Raw genomic sequence first — 24804 nt, 5'->3', positions numbered from 1 at the left:
GAGTAACAAGCCCAGAGAACAATGGATGACTAGAGATATTCAAGATCCGATGAGAAGGAAAAGAGAGGCTTTTAGCAGGTACAAGGGAAGCAAATCAGCAGAGGCATTAGTGAAGTACAGAAAGTGCAGGGTGGAGATTAAGAAAGCAATTAGGAGAGCAAAGAGGGAATATGAGAAAGCTCTGGCTGGTAAAAGTAGGGAAAATCCCAAGATATTCTATAAATATATCAATGGGAAGAGGATAACCCGGGAAAGAGTAGGGCCCATAAGGGACCAAGGGGCCAATCTATGGGTGGAGCCAGAGGACATCGCTAGAGTGTTGAATGAATACTTCACATCCGTCTTCACCCAAGAGAATGAGGATGAAGGTATCGAACTTGTGGACAGAGATTGCGAGGTTCTTGAGCCAATTGATATAGGGAGTCACAAGCTTTTGGAGGTGTTGGCAGGCTTAAAAGTGGACAAATCTCCAGGTCTGGATGATTTGTGTCCCAGAATGCTGAGGAAGGTAAGGGAGGAGATCGCAGGGGCTCTGACCCAAATTTTTAATTCCTCTCTGGCCACGGGGGAGGTGCCAGAGGACTGGAGAACAGCTAATGTGGTTCCGCTATTTAAGAAGGGTTGTAGAGAGAAGACAGGGAACTACAGGCCAGTGAGTCTCAGGTCAGTGGTAGGGAAACTATTGGAGAAAATTCTGAAGGAGAGAATCTATCTCCACTTGTAAAGGCAAGGTTTGATCAGGGATAGTCAGCATGGCTTTGACAGAGGGAGGTCATACCTAACAAATTTGATTGAATGTTTTGAGGAGGTGACCAGGTGTGTAGATGAGGGTAGTGCAGTTGATGTAGTTTATATGGATTTTAGCAAAGCCTTTGACAAGGTCCCACATGGGAGACTTATAAAGAAGGCAGATGCACATGGGATACAGGTAAGGTGATTTGATAAGGTGGATTCAAAATTGGCTTAGTTGTAGGAGAGGTGATGACAGAAGGATGCTTTAGTGACTGAAAGCCAGTATCCAGTGGCGTACAACAGGTATCTGTGCTTGGTCCCCTATTATTCATCATTTATATAAACGACATAGATGACTTTGTAGGGGGTAGGATTAGTAAGTTTGCGATGAAACAAAGATTGACCGGGTGGTTAACAATGAGCTTGAGTGTCTTGGGCTACAGGAAGATATAGACGGGATGGTCAAATGGGCAGATAAGTGGCAGATGGAATTTAACCCTGAAAAGTATGAGGTGATATACTTTGGAAGGAGTAATTTGACAAGGAAATATTCAATGAACGGCATGACACTAGGAAGTTCTGAGGAACAAAGAAACCTTAGCATGTGTGTCCATAGATATCTGAAGGCAGAAGGGCATGATAGTGGGGTGGTGATAAAGGCATATGGGACACTTGCCATTATCAATCGAGGTATAGATTACAAAAGTAGGGAGGTCATGTTGGAGTTGTATAGAACCTTGGTGAGGCCACAGCAGGAGTACTGTGTGCAGTTCTGGTCACCATATTATAGGAAGGATGTGATTGCACTGGAGAGGTTGCAGAGGAGATTCACCAGGATGTTGCCTGGGATGAAACATTTCAGTTATGAAGAGAGGTTGGATAGACTTGGGTTGTTTTCGTTGGAGCAGAGAAGACTGAGGGGCGACCTGATCGAGGTATACAAGATTATGAGGGGCATGGACAGGGTGGATAGGGAGCAGCTGTTCCCCTTAGCTGAAGGGTCAGTCACGAGGGGACATAAGTTCAAGGTGAGGGGCAGGAGGTTTAGGGGGGGATGTGAGGACAAACTTTACCCAGAGGGTGATGACAGTCAGGAATGCGCTGCCTGGGAGGGTGGTTGAGGTGGGTTGCCTCACATCCTTTAAAAAGTACCTGGATGAGCACTTTGCACGTCATAACATTCAAGGCTATGGGCCAAGTGCTGGTAAATGGGATAAAGTAAGTAGATCAGGTGTTTCTTACATGTCGGTGCAGACTCGAGGGGCCGAAGGGCCTCTTCTGCACTGTGTGATTCTGTGACACTTACACAACTGCTGAGATCAAGGTGAAGGCAGGTCTAAAAGGACATCACTACCTTTTTTTAAAAGGGAAAGAATAGTAATCAAGATTTTAAAAAAGTAACAACCTTTCATTTAGTCATTTGGTTGTATAGAATGTACGTCTTGCTGAAAAAGAGACATTTTTTGTCAAAGATTTTCATCTTGCACACACCAGGACAATTCGCAAGAAAATACCAATGTCAGGGGAAACAACATTTATACTGTAACAGAAGAGACTACTGATTGTTTCGCATGTTGATTCTGATTGGTAGGGGTGCTGCCGCGGAGAATGCACCAGTTTCACGCTACTATTAGGCAGTAGCAACAGGAGCGGTATTTGCCACTAACAGGATGCTGCTGTCAAGCCAAAAATACGTTCTGCCTATCACACAAATGAGTAATGTGGTATATTAATTTCAGTGCCAGTGAAATGCTAGGTATGTAGGCCATACGTCCCAAAAACTGGCAGATCATATCAAACAGCATATCCCTTCCACTGTTTGCAACAGGCAAGGTAAAGACCATACCCAATCAGCCAGTGCTTGCAAAGCTCAAAACACACTGCCCAGCATTAGATGTGATTCTGCGATTGGACAACATTTGCTAAATAATCCTCAGTATGCTAAGAATTACGCTGACAAACAATTTAAGATTGTCAATCGGGCTTGCAGTATGGCACATTTACGTGTACTGGAAGCTACATATATTGATACACAAGGCCCTGTTCTTTGCAGACAGAAAGAATATGTACACATAACACCTGTTTCAGCTAAACAAAATAAGTGACAGACATTCACTGGTTCATTCCCCAGGGCAATGTCTTGATCAATCTGAGTCAAGCTGCCTGGTTTAAATTTCAAACAATGCTGGGCAGTTAACTGTCAGTCACCATCAACTGGTGCAACTCCATGGCAAAGTCTCTACCAGGGTCCACTCACATACAGTATAACTATGTTGTTTCCCCAAACATTGGCATGTTCTGCAAATTGTCTCGATGAGTGCAAGACGAAAAGCTGTGACAAAAAGTCTCTTTTTTTCAGCAATAATCTTTCATTTCTTGTAATTCGAGTTCAAAGAACACACACTTTATTTGCCCACCATTTATTTTCTCATTTATCTTCAGACCCCCATTCTGTACCCACTTGCTGGCCAAGAAAGCATGTGATCAATTTCCAAACTTCTACAATACCACTGTGACCTGCCACAAAAACATACAAAACTAATCTAATTTTTTCTCCCTAACCTGTTGGGAAAGATCATCAGTATCCTAAGCAAGTGTAAATGGGTGTTCAGAAGTTGCGGTACACCATTACACAGTTTATTGCATCAAGCATTGGGAAATGAGATACACATATCATAGAAGTTTAGCACATTAAAACCCGCAGGCAGGTGACTAAAAACAGAAAACTTGCTGAAAGTGACATTGTATGTAGAGCTAAGAGCCTCTCAAAATCTAACATTGTTTCTGGCCTGCTGAAGGTAGAATTGATCTTACAAATTTGATACAAGTTGCAGAACTGTGCTGGCTACTTTGTAACCATGGTGAACACCCACTAATAACAGGACAAAAAAAAGCCATCCGTTACTGTAGAAGTGAAATTGTAATAGTCTAAGAATGCAGCATCCTTTTTACCCATTTATATAGCACATTAGGAACATTAATTGAAAAGTCAGTACAGCTTATTTGATACAACATAATCGAAGTTACTTGTCTTAAGTGCACCAATTTAGCTAAAATTTACTTTCAGAAAATACTAGTTACAATGACTCACTTTCCATACTCAGACTTGCCCTACATTCTTATGGAAACATTGCAGTCTGGTCATAATCACTCATTGTAACACCCATGAATGAAGGTGACAGCATTACCATTGTAAACTGCAGTCATTATGGCAAACCATTACAAAATAAACTAAAACACTGACCGAGTAAGAAAAAACAAATATCAATTATATTTCTATACTCAAAATTCCATGCCTTAATAATTGAAAATAAAGTACCCAAAACCCAAAACATATTTCAAGGGCAAAGTGACTTTAAAAAAACATATTTTGTTGTGTGAAATATTTCTATTTACACAGTCCTCCTCTGTGCAGTTCTTTACATGCTGAGTTTTAGCAGTCAAATATGAAGCCAACACAAGGACAAGCTAAGGGAGGGGAAAACCTTAGAACATCAGCTTTGTAACATTAGTACCTGTATGAACAATTTCCACTTAGACTGATCAAAAATTGTCCTTTTAACTGATCATCCAACATTGGCTGAAATGAAAGACAGTCAGGGCTCAAATTAAAATGAACTGGAAAGCTTTAAAAACAAACTGAAATACGCGTTGTGCAAATATTTACTATTTGTGGTATTATACTTACACCTGCAGTTCGCTTCCTTTTAAAGAAGCTGCCCAATATAAGTTGAATCTAAATAACTGCACACAGTGTTTTATAATATGCCAATACCATACATACAAATAACTGACCATGCCAGCCACCATACTCAGAGTCCAGCAGATGCACCAATGAATTTATTGCCTCTATCCCTGTTAAGCACACCAGAAAAACAGGGGAGAGGGGATTCAAAAAAATGAGTAAAGTGCAAAAAGCTAACATAAAAGTTCAGCAGGTAATTGGGAAGGCAAATGGAATGCTGGCCTTTATTTCAAAGGGAATGGACTATAAAAATAAGGAAATCTTGCTAAAATTATACAAGGCACTAGTTAGACCACACCCAGAATACTGTGAACAGTCCTGGTCTCTTTATCTAAAGAAAGATATACTGGCATTGGAGGCAATCCAGAGAAGGTTCACTAGGTTGATCCCTGGGATGGAGGGATTTTTCTTATGAATAGAGGTTGAGTAGGTTGGGCCTGTACTCATTGGAGTTTAGAAGAATGAGAGGCAACCTTATTGAAACATATAAGATTCTTAGGGGGCTTGACAGAGTAGACACTGAGAGGTTGTTTCCCCTTGCGGGAGAGTCTAAGACCAGAGGGCATAATATCAGAGTAAGGGGTCGCCCATTTAAAACAGAGATGTGGAGGAATTTCTTCTCTCAGAGGCTTGTGAATCTGTGGAATTCTTTACCGCAGAGGGCTGTAGAGGCTGGGTTGTTAAGGATATTCGAGGCTGAGATAGACTGATTCCCTTACTGATTAAAAATCTAAGGTTATGGGGAAAAGGCAGGAAAGTGGAGTTGAGGATTATCAGATCAGCCATGATCTCACTGAATGGTGGAGCTGACTCGATGGGCTGAATGACCTAATTCTGCTCCAACGTCTTATGGTCTGAAAAGGGTAGCTGCAATTCTCTCTGCAAGATTAGCTCCAAATAATGGAAACATTTGTTAGAATGGTTGCATGTGTTATGATGAATCTTAGTGCTGACAATTGTATCTTGATCAAATAGTGCAACTAGGAAATGTATCAAAATAGGTGATATTGAATAAATGTTGTAACTAGTACAGTATAGAGACCATCTAGCATAGTCCACATGTTGCATTTGAAAGATGCATTCTCATGCATTGTGTACAATATCAGCTTTCTGGTGAAGCCAGTGAACCCCTCCCCTTTTTAGTGTTAATTTAGAATGTTGTATGTTATACTCAAGTAGTGATGTATTCATACTACTATAAAGGATCAGCAAAATTGAAGTGCATTCAGGAAAACAAACCGAGTACACAATGTAGAAGCAGGATTCAAGCTGCCACTGACTCTACTCCATGATCCGCATTATAATTCTTCCTACCCTGTATACATTGTGGTTCCCATCTAATTTTAGTCAAATCTAATATAAAAATGAAAAAATGATAACAAGTGAAAATAATGGAAATAAATTAAAACTTGAAGAAAAAACAAAGCTGGAAGCACTTAATTATGTTGAAGGGGCAACTAACGCATTTACTGTTAATAAACTGATAACCAACAACCTCAAAATTATATCATGACTAGCCCAATTTCATAACAAAATAAATGTTAAAATGGGCACACTGCAAAAGTTCACACAAGTACAGCATCTACTGCCATGCAAATGTTGTACCCAATTATCCCTAGTGGTCATTTCCAAAGTAAGCTGTCTTGGAGTATTTCGGACAGGCTAAACACAGACAGTGGTAACATTCCCCTCATTACAAAGCTTCGCTCTAAACATCGCAATTGAATTATACTAAAATTAAATCAAACATTATGATTTTAATTTAAGCTATTTTTAACCAAAAGTAAATTAGGAGAAAAGAAATTGTTAAAGTCCCCATGATTATTTTCCGGAGCGAGGAGGATTTTAATTGTTATACAGTAAGCAGCATCCACCATTAATATCTTGTCAACTTCTATTTTTAATGTATTGCACAACAGTGTCAACGAAAACACGGTCTTCAGAAATAAAGCTACAACAAGCTGAGGCGACACTTGATAACGACAGCAGCTTCGCACTTATTCATGGATTATATTTGAGCAAAGGGGGATGTGAAAGTTTCAACTAGCAGTTGAAATTAAGTCTAAAAAAGATGTTAAACCCGGGACACACTGATCAAAAAAAAATCTCTATGTCCTGGGAGTGTACAACTCATAGTAAAACCCATTGCTCAATGTGCAATCTTTGCGTTAATCATGAAGTAAGGTCAGGAGAAAGGGAGGGTACAGTGTATATATACATACTACAGATAAATATACAGCAAGTCAATTCATTCACACCACCTGATTGACTTTAAAGACCATGTTCTGAAATCACCTCGCCTTTGGCAGATTTTTTTTAAATTGCCGTATTTCATACACAATTTCTTGCAAAATTAGAACACAAGTTGCTGGTTAGTGTAGTACAAGCTTGGCCGATTTTTCGAGGGATTAAAAATCCGTCTTACTTCCTTTCGACAACTCTGAGCTTCAGGTAATGATAGTGCTTTAGCCGGGCTCAGTATGACACTTACCTTTTTCGCTGGGTGTGGGTAGATGGGCTGACTCTCTCTCTCTCTCTCCTTCCTGTTTAATGACACATCTTCATTGAGACCTCACTCCGCAGAAAGAGTTGAAAGCGGTCAGGAGTTAGTGAATGCCCTTGTTGGAGGCGGCCAGCCGCCGCCAATTGGGTTGTCTTCTCCCTTTCCTCAGAGGCCGCCGCTGGATCTGACTGTGGGGAATGTCCGTGTGAGAGGCAGCAGGTCAGAGGCAGGCAGGTATGTGTCTCGATCACTCCGCTCACAGATTACTCTCGGTGGGGAATTAGCTCCACACGACGGAGAAACGGTGCGAGGAGCGCAAGCACACACCATCCCGCCGCCGGCCTGATCACCGCCGTGACATGAGCCGGGCCGCCGGGATGACGCCGCGCGTCCCTTTGTGACGCGAGCTCGGCTGAGCTGCCGAACCGTTTACCGTTAGCTCTCGCGCTCCGCTCCGCTCCGCCCCGCCCCGAGTGGGAAACACAAGCAGCGCCACCCGGAAATGAAAAGCACGGCGGAACCATTCACGTCACTGCAGAAAGCTGATGTCTTTATTGCTCAACACTTCCTTTCAGGATCCCTTACGAATTCGTTATGTATTTGCGACATTTCCTCACTTTTTGAAAATAAAATTGAGATGACCAGTTTTGCCTTCGTCTCTTTGGCAACAGTAAGGAACGAGTAACAACTGATTAAACCTTCAGTTCTCCAGATGTTGCACACGTTCGTTATAGATCTGCGAAACTGCACACAGCTCACCATGCACAGTGCTGTCAATTCAAATCAAAAGTTACAGCACCCTTAAAGCCTAAAAGTGCTGGAAATCTAAAATAAATACAGGAAGTGCTGGAAATAAACATCAGGCCTGTGATTGTCTGTGAGTATGACTCTGGAATATAAGCAAGGTGTTAGCGTGGGAAACAAGGAAAGGAACAACACTTTGATGATAAGGGTTAATGCATTGACTGACTTGCAAGCTGGTTAACATAGGAATTTAGGAACAAGAATCAGAGATTTAGCCCCTAGAGCCTGTCCCAGCATGTAATGAGATAATTTCTCATCTGTGACCTAACTCTACAGCCCAGATCTTCAGGTCTCCAGATGGTCGTACCTCAGAGGTCCCCTGGAAGATGCACTTGAGGACACCTCAGAAGTCCCAATCCAAGGAATCTGCTGGAATTGCCCAAGAAGTTTCAACTTCTGATTGCCACTCCACTGCATCTGGAACCCTCCCAAAATGTGTCGAACTCTGAGTTAGAGTTGGAGACTTTGGACGGTACCGACTAATTTATCTGGATAGATATATATAAGATCCTGAAAGGTATTGATAAGGTGGACGTGGAAAGGATGTTTCCTCTTGTGTGTGAGCCCAGAACAAAGGGGCACTGTTTTAAAGTTAGGGGTTGCCCTTTTAGGACTGAGATGAGGAGAAACTTTTTCTCTCAGAGGATTGTGTGACTTTGGAGCTCTCTGTCTCAGAAGGCGGTGGAGGCGGGGTCATTGAATATCTTTAAGATGGATGTGGGTAGGTTCTTGTTTGGCAAGGGAATCAAAGGTTATCAGGGGTAGATAGGAATGTGCAATTCAAAACAGACAGATCAGCCATAATCCTATTAAATGGTGGAGCAGACTCAAGGGGCTGAATGGTCTACTTCTGCTCCTATCTCATATGTTCGTAGTTGCCTAGGAGGTGTTAGACAGGAGAAAACCATATCTAACTCCAGGATAACTATACAACTGACCCCCATCCCCCAAACTCCCACTGGCTCACCGACCCCTGACACCTGCCCTGCCCTCTGACTTCCCTCCAAACCTCCGACTCATCCCCGATTCTCTGACTCCCCCCGACCCTCCAACTCCCCACTGACCCTCTGACTCTCCCCGACCTGACTTCACCATCCAACCCACCCTGCTACCCTTCCACCTATCACATTGCCACCCTACCCACTTACCTTACTCACACTCATTAACTAACACAATGGAAAGCTATTTAAGTGTGATAAAACTTTTCACTGTGTTAGTGAATGAAGACTTACCAAAATACAGCAACTAAAAAATGGGGATGGGGTGGCTTGGCTTCACCTGACAATCCTGCCCTACAAAGAAGGACTCCTAGAACAGGTACACTCCCAATTTCTGAAGAGACCCAATTCAGAAGTCTGGGCCAGAAATGCAGAGCTCTAGTGGTGTGTTAAAAAAGGAGGGGAGTGGCAATCAGATGGTGATTGCCACTCCTCAGAAAATTAAGCCTAATATATCCACCTCTACTATTAATACCCTTGGTTAACAGAAATGCAGACATCAATCAATTTCAGCTTTAAAATGAGCAATTGACACAGCTTCAACTGTAGTTTGTGGAAGTCAGTTCCAAACTTCTACCACCGTTTGCATGTGGAAGTTTTTCCGAACCTCATTCCTGAAAGGTCATGCTCTAATTTTTGGGCTATGAGACCTCGTTTTATATTCCCCAACCAATGGAAATAGGGTAAATAGAGAGAAACTATCAGATTTCCTCAATATATTGAAAACTTTGATCAAATCATCTCTTAATCTTCTAAATCCCAGGGAATACAATCCTAGATTGTGTAAAAACAAAAGCAAGATAATGTGGATGCTGGGAATCTGAAATAAAAATAGAAAATGCTGGAAACACTCAGCATGACAGGCAGCATCTGTGGGGAGAGAAGCAGAGTTAATGTTTCAGGTTGATGACCTTTCATCGGAACTGGGACAGTTAGGGACATCTTAGGTTTTAAAGGGGAGAGGTTGGAAAAAGAAGAAAAAAAAATCTCTGATAGGGTGAAAGACAGGAGAGATTAAATGACAAAAGAGTTTGTGCTACAAGGCCAAAGGGATTGGTAATGGGATAAATAAAGAAACAAAGGAAGTATCTGGAGAAGTTCATCTCCAATCCTGTACGTTTCTCAACTTCTCTGTCTCCATTTCTGGAGGTGGGCTCTCAACCAATAGATCAGTGACTCCCACAGCTTACTTCCTCACATCCTATTTCTAGTAACCATTTCATTCCATTCTCCCTGTGGCCTTGCACCACCAGCTTGTCATTTAATCTTTCCTGTCTTCCACGCTCTAATTGACCTTCCCTTTTTCCTTTTTTCCAGCCTCCCTGCTCCCCCACCACACCACCACTCCTGTTCCCCCATTCACTTGTTTAAAACCTATTATATCTCTAACTTTTCCCAGTTCTGATGAAAGGTCATCAATTTGAAACATTAATTCTGCATCTCTCTTCACAGATGCTGCGTGACTTGCTGAGTATTTCCAGAATTTCTTACTTTTATCCTGGTTTATGTAATCTCACCTTGTAAGTTAACTCTTGTCATGCAGGTATCTTTCTGAGAAATCTACACTACACTCCCTCCAAGGCCAATACATCCTTCCTAAGGTGTTTTACCCAGCACAGAACATACTTTACTAGGTGTGGTCTAATCAGGGCTATATATAGCATGACTTCTGACTTCTTGTATTCTAGTTCTCTAGATACAGAGATGAATATTTCATTATCTTTTTTTGATATTTGTACATGACATATTAATGATCTATACAAATGGACCCCAAGTCTCTTTGGACATCCACTGCTTCTAGCTTTTTACCATTTAGAAATACTCCAACTGATGCATTTTAGGTCCACACTTGCCTTTGTTAAAATCCATTTTCCACAGTTTTGCCCATTTATTTAATCTATTACACTTTCTAATTTTATGCCTCCATCTGCTTAAAATGCTGTTAGATAATATAAATGATCATGTGAAGCACTAAGTAATGCAGAAAGAGCAAAAAGGGTGAAAAGGCAATTGTAAATTCTTGAAATAGAAATTTAAAAGAAAAAATAATATTGCGTCCAGTTCTGGGCACTGAACTTTAGGTAGGATGTGAAGGCAGAAAGCGTGCAGAAAAGATTCATGAAAATGGTCCCAAGGATGAGGAACTTCAGATAGACCTGGAGAAGTTAGGACTGTTTTCCTTGAAGAGAAGGCTGAGAAGAGATTTGATCAAGGTATTCAAAATCATGAGCGTGCTGGACAGAGTAGAGAGAGAGAAATTATTCCCGCTCATGAAAGAATCAAGAATGAGAGAGCACAGACTTAAAAGTAAATTGCAAAAAAAGAAAAAGTGATCATGAGAAAGAACTTTTTCACACAGTGGTCAAGGTCTGGAATGCACTGCCTGAGAGTGTGGTGGCTGTAGGTTCAATCAAGGCATTCAAAAGGTTAATTAGGCTGTTAGTTGAAAAGGAAGAATGTTCAGGGTCATGGGGAGCCAGGAGAAGGCACGAAGGGAATTGCTCATTCGGAGACTCGGTGCACACACGATGGATTGACTGGCCTCCTGCGCCGTAACGATGCTGTGAAATAATCCAACAGCATTTATGTTTCTACCAACTCAGTTCTGGTACAATTTCAGTTATTTAATTATCAAATAAATATAAAATCATTTGAGCTCTACATTATTTGTAGCTGACGCCATTGCTCAGTGACACAATTCGACTTTATACCTTTAAAACTAAACTCCACCCAGGCCAGTTGAAATGACGTAGTGCGCGTGCCTATATCACCTTGGAACGTGTGACGTAATTGCGCACCGGTTCTGTCGCCTTGGTTTCCTGGAAACGTGGAAAACAATGGCGGCTTTGGCCTCGTCCGTGGCAGTGGTGGCATCGACTCCCACGAAACATCGTAATAAGAAAAGACCGACAAGTCCGGGAAACAGCGGGGGCGCAGCTGCAAAGAAAAAGAAAATAGGGCAGGTAATTACAAAAAGTGTGTGGTTAATATTGACCGTGGAAATGAATATGTTAAAGGGAGCGCCCAGGCATGTGAGCAAACAGGTTAAACCAAACAGCAACATTGCTGTATCAATATGATACGCCCTCAGCGTATCAGAAAAGGGTGCGTTTGTTTGTAAGCTTCAATAAGTCAATCAAAGATTCTGGCATGAAAGGAGTTGAGACACTCATCAATTAACTTTCTTTTTTGCATTTGGAAATGCATGATCTCCTATCAGCGTTTCGTTAGATGAAATAAATATTGAGCAAGGAGTTGTCACGCTAGATGTCTTTGGATTGACCACGAATAAAAACTGAAGAAGTCGGAAATACTCAGCAGGTCATGCAGCATCTGTGGGGAGAAACGAAGCTAACCTCCCACAGCGTATCCTTCATAAACTTGAGATCATCCAAAACTCTGTGCCGTATCTTAACTTGCACCTATTTCCCTCAGCTTGCTAATAGATATTGGCTCCTGGTTAAGCTAGTCTTGATTTTAAAATTCTCATCCTAGTTTTTAAAACCCTCCATGGCCTTGCCCCTCCCCATTCTTTACATTGTGACAGTTGTGATGTGGCTGAGGCACTTACTCAAAAGTTCTAGGAAGAAAATCCCCACAGGCGTTTTATCCCTTATGACAGGTCTGATGAATCTATGATTTATGCTGGATTCAAACTCAGATCCCAGAGAGGAAGGGAACCATATGCTAATCTACGACACCACACAACCCCTCTTGTGCTTTCAGCTATCAGGAGGTGATATATTTTCCTTTATTTCTCACCCCCTTATCTCTGGCGGAATTTCATTGAGGTCAAATATTTTCCCTATTTCTGTTCTAGCTGTCAATATTGAGAGTAAATGAATCATGACAGGTGTTACAATCCTCATGGAAAACAACATCTTTTAAAAAGATATTTGAATTCCAGTGACTGACTGAAAAGATCGTACAAGATTTTAAATCAAGATTTTAAATTTGAGGTCTTTTACTGTAATCAACAAACAAGAAGCAACATTGTCTAAACATTATTCATAGGCAATTTATTCGCTAAGCTACAGAAAAGATTGCCCATTTAAATTTTAAAACATCTAAAAATTACCCTTCATGGTTATACTTTACTCTGTCCCTTAAGTGGACACTTCATTCTCCTGGAACCAGTCCAAAGCTATTCTCAGATTCCAATGGCTTGCTTCCTTTTTCCTTTTCCAGCTGAATAACTTCTAATCCCTAAATTGACTTTCCCAATGATGGTTATTCCCGGGGAATCCTCTCTTTATCCAAAGCTAGGCTAACCTTTCAGCCTCATTTAAACCCTCATGAGCTTGGTTTCTTCAATCCGAATGGGAGCTCCCACCTGCATTCTCATATTCTTGCAGAATGAGCTCTTTGTGAGGCTCAGGGATTATTTTAAGAAAAATCCTGTAACCTTATACTACAATGGCTTGTTATGGACTCTCCTGGGTTTTTACGACAAGTCAAGATTTTTATTGAATTCAAATTCAACCATCTGCCGTGATGGGATTTGAACTTGGGTCCCCATGGTCTCTGAACAATAGTGACATTACCGCTACACCGCTGCCTCCCCATGCCTGCTTGCGTTGGCACCCTGCTACCCACATGATCCACCTGAACTAGCCCTGGGTCAGACAATACGCTACAACATTCATTTGGTCCTGGACTTCATCCACCATGCCAAGACGTTCGGCAGGTTGGATTATGAATGCTTATTTAGGTCTTTGAGGACATTCTGGTTCGGGTCATTTTGTTGCGCGGATCCGACTTTTGTATGCTGCCAAAGGGTGTCAGATGAAGGTGAATAAATTTTTGATGATGCCCGTTCGCTTTGGGAGAGGAGTGTATCAGAGGTGCCCCATGTCTGGCCGATATTCCATCTGCACCTTTCTTGTCCCTCTTGTGGAGGAGGTTGATGGGACTGGCTGTGTGTGGGCCGGGCATGGATGTTGTCCTCTGCTTAGTCCGATGACGTGCTCCTCATTTTTTAGAACTGAACGGTCAGAGTAAAATGTTTTGACATTTCTTTTTTATATAGAATATTGTATTGGATACCACTGGTGAGAATAAAAGTCTGGCTACAGATTCTAGTCCAGGACATGGAGAGCTTGCTGTAAAACCTTTGATATTTAAGGATCCAAATTTTATTGTAAGTACATTTATGTTTTACCAGAAGTGGTAAATTCGATAGTGAACACTTACTCTTTGCTGATTCTACTTTACATCATTCAAATCATGTTTTCAATCCTGTAAGAGCTTCATAATTGTCAGTAGGATCTTATGCTGAAATTTAGAAAAGTATGCAGAGATGTTAGTTTGTTTGAGTTTGTAAAGCCTAACATTGGCCCATTACCTAAATGCTTCTAATAATTAATTGGATAATTAAGGAGTTCCTGTAGAGGAATGTAATGCTGAAGTCTATGTTAATTTTGCAGCATCTTATCTTGCATTTTAGAAACAAGTTATTCCTGTAATTCTATCTAATCCATAAATAATTTTAACATAACTGTCATATGCCATGTCTTTAGTAATCCTTAGCTGCTCTAAAGCTGTACAGCCTCAAGATGAGTGAACTCATCATCAGCATTAGAAGAAATGAACATTTTAAAAATATTTTTTTCTATTTGTTTCCTTTTACTTTACTCGTCTGTTTGTGTTTTCTTTTTGCTGGAGTAAAGTTCAATGAGTTCCAGTTTTTCTCAGGCTTCTTACCCAAGTGCATGTTATTTGTGAATAGTATTTTACTAAGGATGAGGTTTCACTCAGGGTAAAAGATAAATGAGAATAAGGAGGAGATCTCAGCAGTGAAGTTGTTTTTGGGCTTGAGATGGTGATGGACAACGAGAGCTGTAAAAGATGTGAGGATAAAAAGAATATGAGATATTCAAACGAGTAGGTGGTAGAGAAATGAGAGAGAAGGCTAAGCTGTGGCCAGTTGGAAATATGGTAGAATGTTTAGCCAGGTGGGAGTTGGAGGAGGCTTTGATGAGGGGAAGAGGTCACATCAGTGAACCAACATCCATTGAAGTCTAAGGTGCCAATTGACATGCTCAAGGATGAAGAAAGCCTGGTTCTCAAAGAAGTGACAGTCTAGAGGGTGATGCAGAAAAGACTGGAAGTTGGAGGCTAGCTGAGGGGGTTGAAAAAGATGGTTGATGGTAGTGTAAAATGATTAAGCAAGTTAATTCTGAGAGAATGGGCTGGTTGGGATGTTCAAAGGAGAATCAGGCAGTTTGATTTTCTGTTCTGGAAAAGTCAGAAGTTGATGCCATTGTAGCCATATAGGAGGGTGCCAAGGATTGAGAGGGTATCACCTGTAGAATGAGACAGAATTGATAAATAAGAAATAAAGACTTGAAAACTGTGCCTTTTTCACTTAGACCAATGCAGATTATGGTAATATGAACATACAAAATAGGAGTAGAAGTAGGCCATTTGCCTTGAGCCAGCTCCGCCATTCAAAAAGAGCATGGCTGATCTGTTTGTGTTTCAAGTTCCACTTTCCCATCTACCTTTATAACCGATAACTTTTGATTCCCTTGCTTAACAAGAATCTATCTACCTTTGCCTTAAAAATATTCCAAATATTCACTTCCACCACCTTCTGAGGCAGAGTTCCAAAGTCGCACAACCTTATGAGAGAAAAAAACTCTCCTCATCTCTGTCCTATAAGGGCGACCCCTAATTTTAAAACAGTGCGCCGCAGTTCTGGACTTACCCACCAGAGGAAACATCCTTTCCATGTCCACCTTGTCAAGACTATTCAGGATCTTACATACTTTAATCAAGTCACCCCTCACTCTTCTAAACTCCAGTGAAAGCAAGCCCAGCCTGTCTAACCTATCCTCATAAGACTACCCGATCATTCCAGGTATCAATCTAGTAAACCTCCACTGATCTGTCTCCAACGCATTTACATCCTTCCTTAAATAAGGAGACCAAAACTGCACAAGAACACCTAGATCTACACCTCGGAATTCTGCAGTTGTTCTGCAGTTTAAATAATAACTCTGCTTTTTTTATTCTTCCTGCCAAAGAGAACAGCTTCACATTTTCCCACATGATACTCCATCTGACAGATTTTTTGCCCACTCACTCAACTTATCTATTTCCATCTGCAAACTTCTTATGTCTTCTTCACAACATACTTCCCTACCTATCTTGGTGTCATCTGCAAATTTAGCTACCATGCCTTCGCTCCCCTCATCTAAGTCATTGTTATAAATTGTAAAAAGTTGAGGCCCCAGCACCGACCCCTGCAGGACTCCATTAGTCACATCCTGCCAATCAGACAAAGACCCATTTATGCATGCTTTCTGTTTTCTGCCAGCCAGCCAATCTTCTATCTGGGCTAATATGTTATCCCCTACACCATGAGCTTTTATTTTCCACAGTAATCTTTGATGTGGCACCTTATCAAATGCCTTCTGGAAATCCAAGTACAGTACGTACAGGCTCTCCTCTATCCACCGCACATGTTACTCCTTCAAAGAACTCTAATAAATTGGTTAAACGTGATTTCTCTTTCAAAAAACCATGTCGACTGTTCTCGATTAACTGGAGTTTTTGCAAGTGCCCAGCTATAATCTCTTTAATGATCTACTCTAATACCTTCCCCATGACAGACATCAAGCTAACTGGCCTATAGTTGCCTATTTTCTGCCTCCCTCCCTTCTGGAATAGAGGGATCATATTTGCTACTTCCCACTCTGATGGAACCTTTCCAGAATGTAGGGAGTTTTGAAAAATTAACACCAACGCATCTACTACCTCATTAGCCACCTCTTTTAAGACCCTAGGATGAATTCCATCTGGACCTGGAAACTTGTCAGCCCACAGCTCCATCAGTTTGCTCAGTACTGCTTCCCTAATGATTGTAATTTCATCAAGTTCCTCTCTCCCCTCCACCTCCTGATTTACAGCAATTACTGGAATGTTTTTTGTGTCCTTTATAATGAATACAGAAGCAAACTATTTGTTCATTTCATCTGCCATTTCCTTGTTATCTACTATTAACTCCTTTTCTCACTTTCTAGAGGACCACGCTCACTTTACCTACTCTTTTCCTGTTTAAATACTTTTACATTTCTAGCTAGCTTCCTCTCATACTCAATTTCTTTCTCCTGATTAACTTTTTAGCCATTTTCTGCTGTTCTTAACATTCTGACCGCACAACTGACCTGTCACTCATCTTTGCGCAGTTATTTGCTTTTTCCTTAAGTATGATGCTTTCCCTTCTTTAGTTAACTGTGGATTGTGGGACCTCCCTTTAGAATTTTTCTTCATAATAGGAATTTACTTATTTTGAGTATTCTGAAATATCCACTTAAATGTCAGCCACTGCTTCTCTATCCCCTAGCCTAGTATCCCAGCTCACTTCAGCTAACTCAACTTTCATGCCCACATAGTTGCCCCTATTTAAACTTAAAATACTAGTCTTAGACGCACTCTTCTCCCTTTCAAACTGGATGTAAAATTCAATCATATTGTGGTCGCTGCTGCCTAGGGGTGCCTTAACTCAGAGGTCATTAATTAACACTGTCACATCACACAATACCAAGTCTAATATGACCAGCTCTCTGGCTGGTTCCAGAACATGCTGCTATAAGAAACTACCTCAAAAGCATTCTATAAATTCCACATCCAGGCTACTACTGCCAATCTGATTTTTCCAGTTTATATGTAGATTAAAGTTACCCATGATTATTGCCATCCCTTTATCACAAGCAGCCAATATTTCTTCTTGTACACTTTGTCCTACAGTGTGATTACTGTTAGGGGGCTTGTAGATCTGTGCCTGTGACTTCTTTCCCCCTACTATTCCTCATCTCCATCCAAACCAATTCTACATCCTGATCTCCTGAACAAAGGCCATCTCTAACTATTGCGCAAATGCTGTCCTTGATTAACAGTGCTACCCCTCCACCTTTACCTAGTTTCCTATTCTTCTTGAAGGTCAAGGTGATGGCATAGTGGTATTGTCGCTGGACTAGTAATCCAGAGACCCAGGGTAATGCTCTGGTGACCTGGGTTCGAATCCAGCCATGGCAGATGGTAGAATTTGACTTCAGTAAAAACCTGGAATTAAAAGTCTATGGAATTAAATGACATGAAACCATTGTCGATTGTTGTAAAAACCCATCTGGTTCACTAATGTCCTTTAGGGAAGGAAATCTGTCATCCTTACCAGGTCTGGCCTACATGTGACTCCAGACCACAGCAATGTGGTTGTCTCTTAAATGCCCACTGAAATGGTGTAGCAAGCCACTCGGTTGTTTCAAACCGCTACAAAGTCTCAAAAAGGGAATGAAACCACCTGGCATCGACCTAGGCACCAGAAACGACAACGGCAAACTCAGCCCTGTCGACCCTGCAAAGTCCTCCTTACTAACATCTCATGCCAAAATCCTCACAGAATCATATCTTACAGGTAATGTCCCAGACACCACCATCCTTGGGTATGTCCTGTCCCACTGGCAGGACAGACCCGGTAGAGGTGGCCACACGGTGGTAAATGGCCAGGAGGGAGTTGCCCTGGGAGTCCTCAACATCGACTTCAATGTCCATCAGTAGCACCACTACTGACTGAGCTGGCCGAGTCTTAAATTACATAGCTGCTGGACTAGGTCTGTGGCAGGTGGTGAGGGAACCAACAAGAGGGAAAAACATACTTGACCTCATCTTCACCAACCTGCCTGCCGCAGCTGCATCTGGCCATGACAGTATCGGTAGGAGTAAACACAGAGTCCTTGTGGAGATGAAGTCCTTGCCTTCATATTGAGGATATCCTCCATCGTGTTGTGGGGCACTACCACTGTGCTAAATGGGATAGATTTCGAACAGATCTAGCAACTCAAGACTGGGCACCCATGAGGCGCTGTGGGCCATCAGCAGCAGTAGAATCGTACTCAAACACAATATTTAACCTCATGGCCCAGCATATGCCCCAGTTTACCATACCATCAACCCTGGTTCAATGAAGAGTGCAGGAGGGCTTGCCAGGAGCAGCACCAGGCATACCTAAAAATGAGGTGTCAACCTGGTGAAGCTATAACACAGTAAACAGCATAAGCAGCAAGTGATAGACAGAGCTAAGGGATCCCACAACCAATGGATCAGATCTAAGCTTTGCAGTCCTGCCACAACCAGTCGTGAATGGTGGTGTACAATTAAACAACTCACTGGAGGAGGAGGCTCCACAAATATCCCCATCCTCAATGATGGAGGAGCCCAGCACACCAGCGCAAAAGATAAGACTGAAGCATTCGCTACAACCTTCAGCCAGAGGTGTGGATGATCCATCTCTGCCTCCTCCAGAGGTCCCCAACATCACAGATGCCATTCTTCAGCCAATTCGATTCACTCCATGTAATATCAAGAAATGGCAGAAGGCACTGGATAGTGCAAAGGCTATGGGCCCTGACAATATTCCGATAGCAGTACTGAAGACTTGTGCTCCAGAACTTGCCGCGCCCCTAGCCAAGCTGTTCCAGTACAGCTACAACACTGGCATTACCTGGCTATGTGGAAAATTGCCCAGGCATGTCCTGTACACAAAAAACAGGACAAATCCAACCCAGCCAATTACCACCCCAACAGTCTATTCTCGATCATCAATAAAGTAGTGGAAGGGGTCATCAACGGTGCTATTAAGAGACACTTGCTTAGCAATAACCTGCTCACTGACACCTAGTTTGGGTTCCACCAGGCCCACTCGGCTCCTGACCTCATTACAGTCCTAGTTCAAACATGAACTTCCGAGATGAGGTGAGAGTGACTGCCTTGACATCAAGGCTGCATTTGATTGAGTGTGGCATCAGAGAGCCCTAGCAAAACTGGAGTCAATGGGAATCAGGGAGAAATCTCTCCGCTGATTGGAGTCATACCCAGCACAAAGGAAGATGGTTGTGGTTGTTGGGAGATCAGCCATCTCAGCTCCAGGACATCACTGCAGAAGTTCCGCAGGGTTGTGTCCTCAGCCCAACCAACTTCAGCTGTTTCATCAGTGACCTTCCTTCCATCATAAGTTCAGAAGTGTGGATACTCACTGATGATTGCACAATGTTCAGCACCATTTGCGACTCCTCAGATACTTAAGCAGTCCATTTCCAAATGCAGCAAAACCTGGACAATATCCAGGTTTGTGCTGACAAGTGGCAATGACCATCTCCAACAAGAGAGAATCTAACCATCACCCCATGATGTTCAATGGCATTACCATCACTGAATCCCCCATTATCAACATCCTGGGGGTTACCATTGACCAGAAACTGAACTGGACTAGCCATGTAAATACAAGAGCAGGTCAGAGGCTCTGAATCCTGCAACGAGTAACTCGCCTCCTGACTCCCCAAAGCCTGTCCACCATCTACAAGGCACAAGTCAGGAGTGTGATGGAATACTCCCCACTCTCCTGGATGAGTGAAACTCCCACAACACTCAAGAAGCTTGATACCATCTGGGACAAAGCAGTCCACTTGATTGGCACCACATCCACAAACATTCACTCCCTCCACCACCGATGCACAGTAGCAGCAGTGTGTACCATCTACAAGATGCACTGCAGGAATTCACCAAGGTTCCTTTGACAGCACCTTCCAAACCTACGACCACTACCATCTAGAAGGACAAGGGCAGCAGATAGATGGGAACACCACCACCACCTAGAAGTTCCCCTCCAAGTCACTCACCATCTTGACTTGGAAATATATCCCCGTTCCTTCACTGTCACTGAGTCAAAATCCTGGAACTCCCTCCCTAACAGCACTGTGGGTGTACCTACACTACATGGACTTCAGCAGTTCAAGAAGGCAGCTCACCACCACCTTCATAAGGGCAACTAGGGATAGGCAATAAATGCTGGCCCAGCCAGCGAAGCCCATATCCCAAGAATGTATTAAAAAAAATATTCTGGACCCAATTCTTGTCATCTTGCAGCAAGGTCTCCATAATGGCTATCTGATCATATTTATTCACTTCAATGTGTGCTACCAATTCACTTACTTTGTTGTGAATGCTATGCACTTTCAAATGCAGAGCCTTTAGATTATTCTTTTTGTTATCTTTGTAACATCAAGTCTTGATTCTTTGTCCCTTCCTGCCATTCTTCGACCCTCATTTCCCATTTTACTAATTTTCTCTGTTACCTTGCCTCTACTCTTTGATATACCATATCTTTCCACATTTCATCCCTTGCACCCCCTATTTAGTTTAAAACCCTCTCCTTGCCCCCACTATTTAGTTTAAACCCCTTTCTACTTCTCTAGTTATGCGGTTCACAAGAACACTGGTCCCAGCCCAGTTCAGGTGAAGACCGCCCCAATGGTACAGCCCGCACTTTCCCCAGTGCTGGTGCCAGTGCCCCAGAAGCCAGAACCCACTTCTCCCACACCAGTCTTTGAGCCAATTTTTTTGTACCCTATGCCAATTTGCACACGGCTAATGTAATAATCCAGAGATTATAACCTTTGAGGTTCTGCTTTTCAATTTAGTACCTAGCTCCTCATATTCTCCATGCAGAACCTCTTTGCTAGTTACACCTATGACATTGGTACCTACAACTGGATCTTCCCCCTCCCACTGCAAGTTCCTCTCCAGCCTTGAGCAGATGTCCTGAACCCTGGCACCGAGCAGGCAGCACAGCCATCTGGACTCTCATTCTTTGCTACAGAGAATAGTGTCGATCACCTCACTATACTGTCCCCTACTACCGCTAAGTTCCTTTTTGCTCCCCCGACTTGAATGGCTTCCTATACCATGGTACCACAGTCAGTTTCCTCATCCACCCTGAAGCCCCACTCTCATCTAAACAAGCTGAGAGAATCTGAAACCTGATAGACAATTGCCAAGTCTGACACTCCTGCCCCCGGGTCCGCTTACCTGTCTCACTCACAATCACACTCTCCTTTCTCTGACTACTGACCAAATCAGAAGACCCTATCCTAAGTGGTGTGACTGCCTCCTGGTACAAAGCATCCAGGTAACTTTCCCCCTCCCTGATGTGGTGCAGAGCCTGCAGCTTGGCCTCCAGCTCAATGACTCTGAGCCAAAGTTCCTCAAGCTGCAAACGCTTACTGCAGATGTGTTTGCCCTGGATCACAATGTTATCCAGGAGCACCCATATGCTGCAGCCGTGACACATCACCTTTTCCTGCAAACAATGTGTTTTAAGTAATTACTTAATTATATTAATCACTTATTTATGTTGCTTTTTTATATATTTTATTATCTTTACCACCAATTTGTGTACTATTTTAAACCTTAGGGATAGAATAGCGCTTACCCACTTACCAGATAATCACCAAACAGCTAACTCCTTTCCCTGTAGTAGAGGAAGAACCAATTGGACTCTGTTCACTCCTGCTGATACCAAACTCCAACTCTGCACTCAGTTTCTTCAGCTGTACTCCATTAGTAATGATCATCATGATCTGATAGAAGTATTTAAAATTCCAAAAGTTAGAGATAAAAGTTGACCATTTCTAGTAGTTGAGGATTCAAGAATAAAGGTTATGTATACAATAATAATGTAAAGGATTTTGAAATGAAGGACAGGATAAACTTATGCAGACTTGGTTGTGGAATTTACTTCTGGAATTAGTGATTGAGGCAAAAACTATGATCATTCAAGGTTAGTTTAGATAGGTGAATGAAGGAAAAGAGATTGAAAGGAGATGGAAATTTGGTATTTGCAAATGTTTGTTCTTTTGGAAGATAAACACCGACACGGATTGTGTAGGCCTAATGTCCTGTTTCTGTGTTGTAATTACATTAGATAGGAATAATTGCATGTATTAAACAAATAAGGTTCCTGTGCATTAATCATTATCCTGCAAATTGTGTTTATTCATTGTCTTGGATTCTGAAATATTTGCTTTAAAAAAACAATTATTTAACTCCTGTAGTGTGATTGGCCTGTTGGTGCATCATCTCATCTAATCAGGAAGATCAAAACTGCTATACAATGGATAATTGTTATATTTCAAATACACCCTTATGCATTTACGTTTTGATAGCTTGCTTTGATAACCATATTAAAACTCCTGTTTACTATCATGAGAACATTTTGACAGGTTGCTACAGGTACTAAACCTGAGCAGAGCAATTGGAACATGTCAGCACTGTCCCACAACTTTGCTGTGCACTGCTGTATGATAATGGGCTTTATCCTTTGAAGGCTCCACCTAATTGCTTGTGTGGAAGATGCTGCTTTATTTTATTAGATGACTTTATACGATACTGCGACAGTAAGCATATTGCAGTCTCTGTAGAATCATGAGCTCCTGCTGCACATCAGGTGTTTCATGTATCCAATCTAGTAAATATTCTTCAATTGTTGCATAATAAATATCTTGTCTGTTTTTAGAGTAGCCTCATACTGTTAATATAAATCACCTCTGTTAATTTTATGAAATAAACATGTTTGCATACAAAAAAACCTACTTATGGTGTTTTTTTGTAAATTGAAGCAAATTGTATAGGTGCATAAAGGTGAAAACCATTTTAATTCAGTTTTGCTGATCTAATGTTGCCAAAGCTAAGTAGGACACTTTAAAGACAAAAGAAAGTTCAGATTCAGTATTCTCATCCCGGATTCTAGATTTTTGAATGTTTATGTATTCTGTCCAGTGATTTCAGGTCTCCTTCCTTTAGAGTTTATAAGAAGGCATTGTCATGTCATATGTGCTCTGCCCGAAAGCAGGTCCTTGGCCCATTGTCTGCTGATGCTTCATCCCAGGCTGTTGTCTTCGCAGTTTTTGTCAGTGGTGGTTTGTAGAAGACATTGCCTGAAATAAATTCATTAGTTTTAGCGAAGGCCAGCCTCGGATTCGATCAGGTGCTGGAAAAGGATGCTAGCAGCTGAGTGGTGTTCTATATTGTACAATTGTTGATGTGCCCCAAAAATAAATGGTGTGTGCATGTGACACTTTCTCACTGGTACAGTAGTGTTTTCCTGATGCACGTTGAATGCGTTCTTTTGGACAAAGTATGTTTGATTTTGTTGTACACTACCTAGTGAGTGCTTGATGCTGACACTGATTGAAGTGAAAAAAAGACGTTCTATTCTTCAGTGTAATCCTTCACCTTCCTGAAGGCAAAAATTCTTCAAATAAACTTGTAAATGAACTATTTGAAATGATATTTGATTTTAAAAATGTCACTTGGCATTGTTGGTGAACACTAGCTTACCACAGAGATAAAAACAAAAAACTACTGCTGATGCTGGAAATCCAAAACAAAAACAGAATTACCTGGAAAAACTCAGCAGGTCTGGCAGCATCGGCGGAGAAGAAAAGAGTCGACGTTTCCTTTGGAAGGGTCATGAGGACTCGAAACGTCGACTCTTTTCTCCTCCGCTGATGCTGCCAGACCTGCTGAGTTTTTCCAGGTAATTCTGTTTTTGTACTAGCTTACCACTGCTTGAATAGTAATGCTATTGATAGGCATGTCTTATAACTCAACCCATTCTCTAATGTAAAAGGTAAATTTGCAGAGCTAATTCATGGAGTTCCAATAATATCAAGTGAATGATGATCTGTTTACTCCTGAGGTTCCCTTAAAAGCTAATGTCCAGCCAGTTGGTTGACTCCATGTGACATTAAGCAGGAGCTGAGTGCACTGGACACAGCCAAGGCTTTGGCCCCTTACAACATCCCAGTTGCAGTGCTAAAGACAAGTGCAACTGAGCAAATTGTGTCCTGCCATCCATTCTTAATTAGCACATTCTCTTAGATAATATCACCACCTTCAACACCTCTTTGATCCTTTTGTCTGTGACATCCTTTGATTCTCTGCTCCTATCACTGCTTGCTTATCCCTACAACCACCCCACCCTCAACTTCTCTCCCCCCACCCCACCCCCCACCTTAAACCAGCTTATATTTCACCCCTCTCCTAACTACACTCAGTTCTGTTGAAGGGTCATTGGACTCGAAACGTCAACTCTTCTCTTCTCCACCGATGCTGCCAGACTTGCTGAGTTTTTCCAGGTAATTCTGTTTTTGTTTTTGTTTTAAATTGTACCCTTAGCC

General features: G+C 41.9%; 2 protein-coding genes across 5 annotated transcripts in view; one reads left to right on the top strand and one right to left on the bottom strand.

Annotated features, from left to right (window-relative positions):
• Nucleotides 1-7458, bottom strand: part of galnt1 (UDP-N-acetyl-alpha-D-galactosamine:polypeptide N-acetylgalactosaminyltransferase 1) — a 209668-nt gene extending 202210 nt beyond the window's left edge. For 2 of the 4 annotated variants that reach the window (XM_078538667.1, XM_078538668.1), the window contains exon 1: nucleotides 6963-7458. The gene's annotated coding sequence lies outside the window, so the exon portion shown is untranslated. The remainder of the gene's footprint in view (nucleotides 1-6962) is intronic. The other 2 variants (XM_078538666.1, XM_078538669.1) reach the window with 1 other exon arrangement.
• A 4086-nt stretch (nucleotides 7459-11544) lies between these two features.
• The window catches only part of ino80c (INO80 complex subunit C), a 35374-nt gene continuing 22114 nt past the window's right edge, over nucleotides 11545-24804 (top strand). Inside the window, exons 1-2 of the mRNA XM_078538670.1 lie at nucleotides 11545-11745; nucleotides 13812-13922. Coding sequence (XP_078394796.1) covers nucleotides 11620-11745; nucleotides 13812-13922 — 237 coding nt within the window. The 5' untranslated portion in view covers nucleotides 11545-11619. The remainder of the gene's footprint in view (nucleotides 11746-13811; nucleotides 13923-24804) is intronic.

This window comes from Cetorhinus maximus, chromosome 3, assembly GCF_964194155.1.
Source record: "Cetorhinus maximus chromosome 3, sCetMax3.hap1.1, whole genome shotgun sequence".
Taxonomy (NCBI): domain Eukaryota; kingdom Metazoa; phylum Chordata; class Chondrichthyes; order Lamniformes; family Cetorhinidae; genus Cetorhinus; species Cetorhinus maximus.
This window is presented reverse-complemented; position numbering and strand designations above follow the sequence as displayed.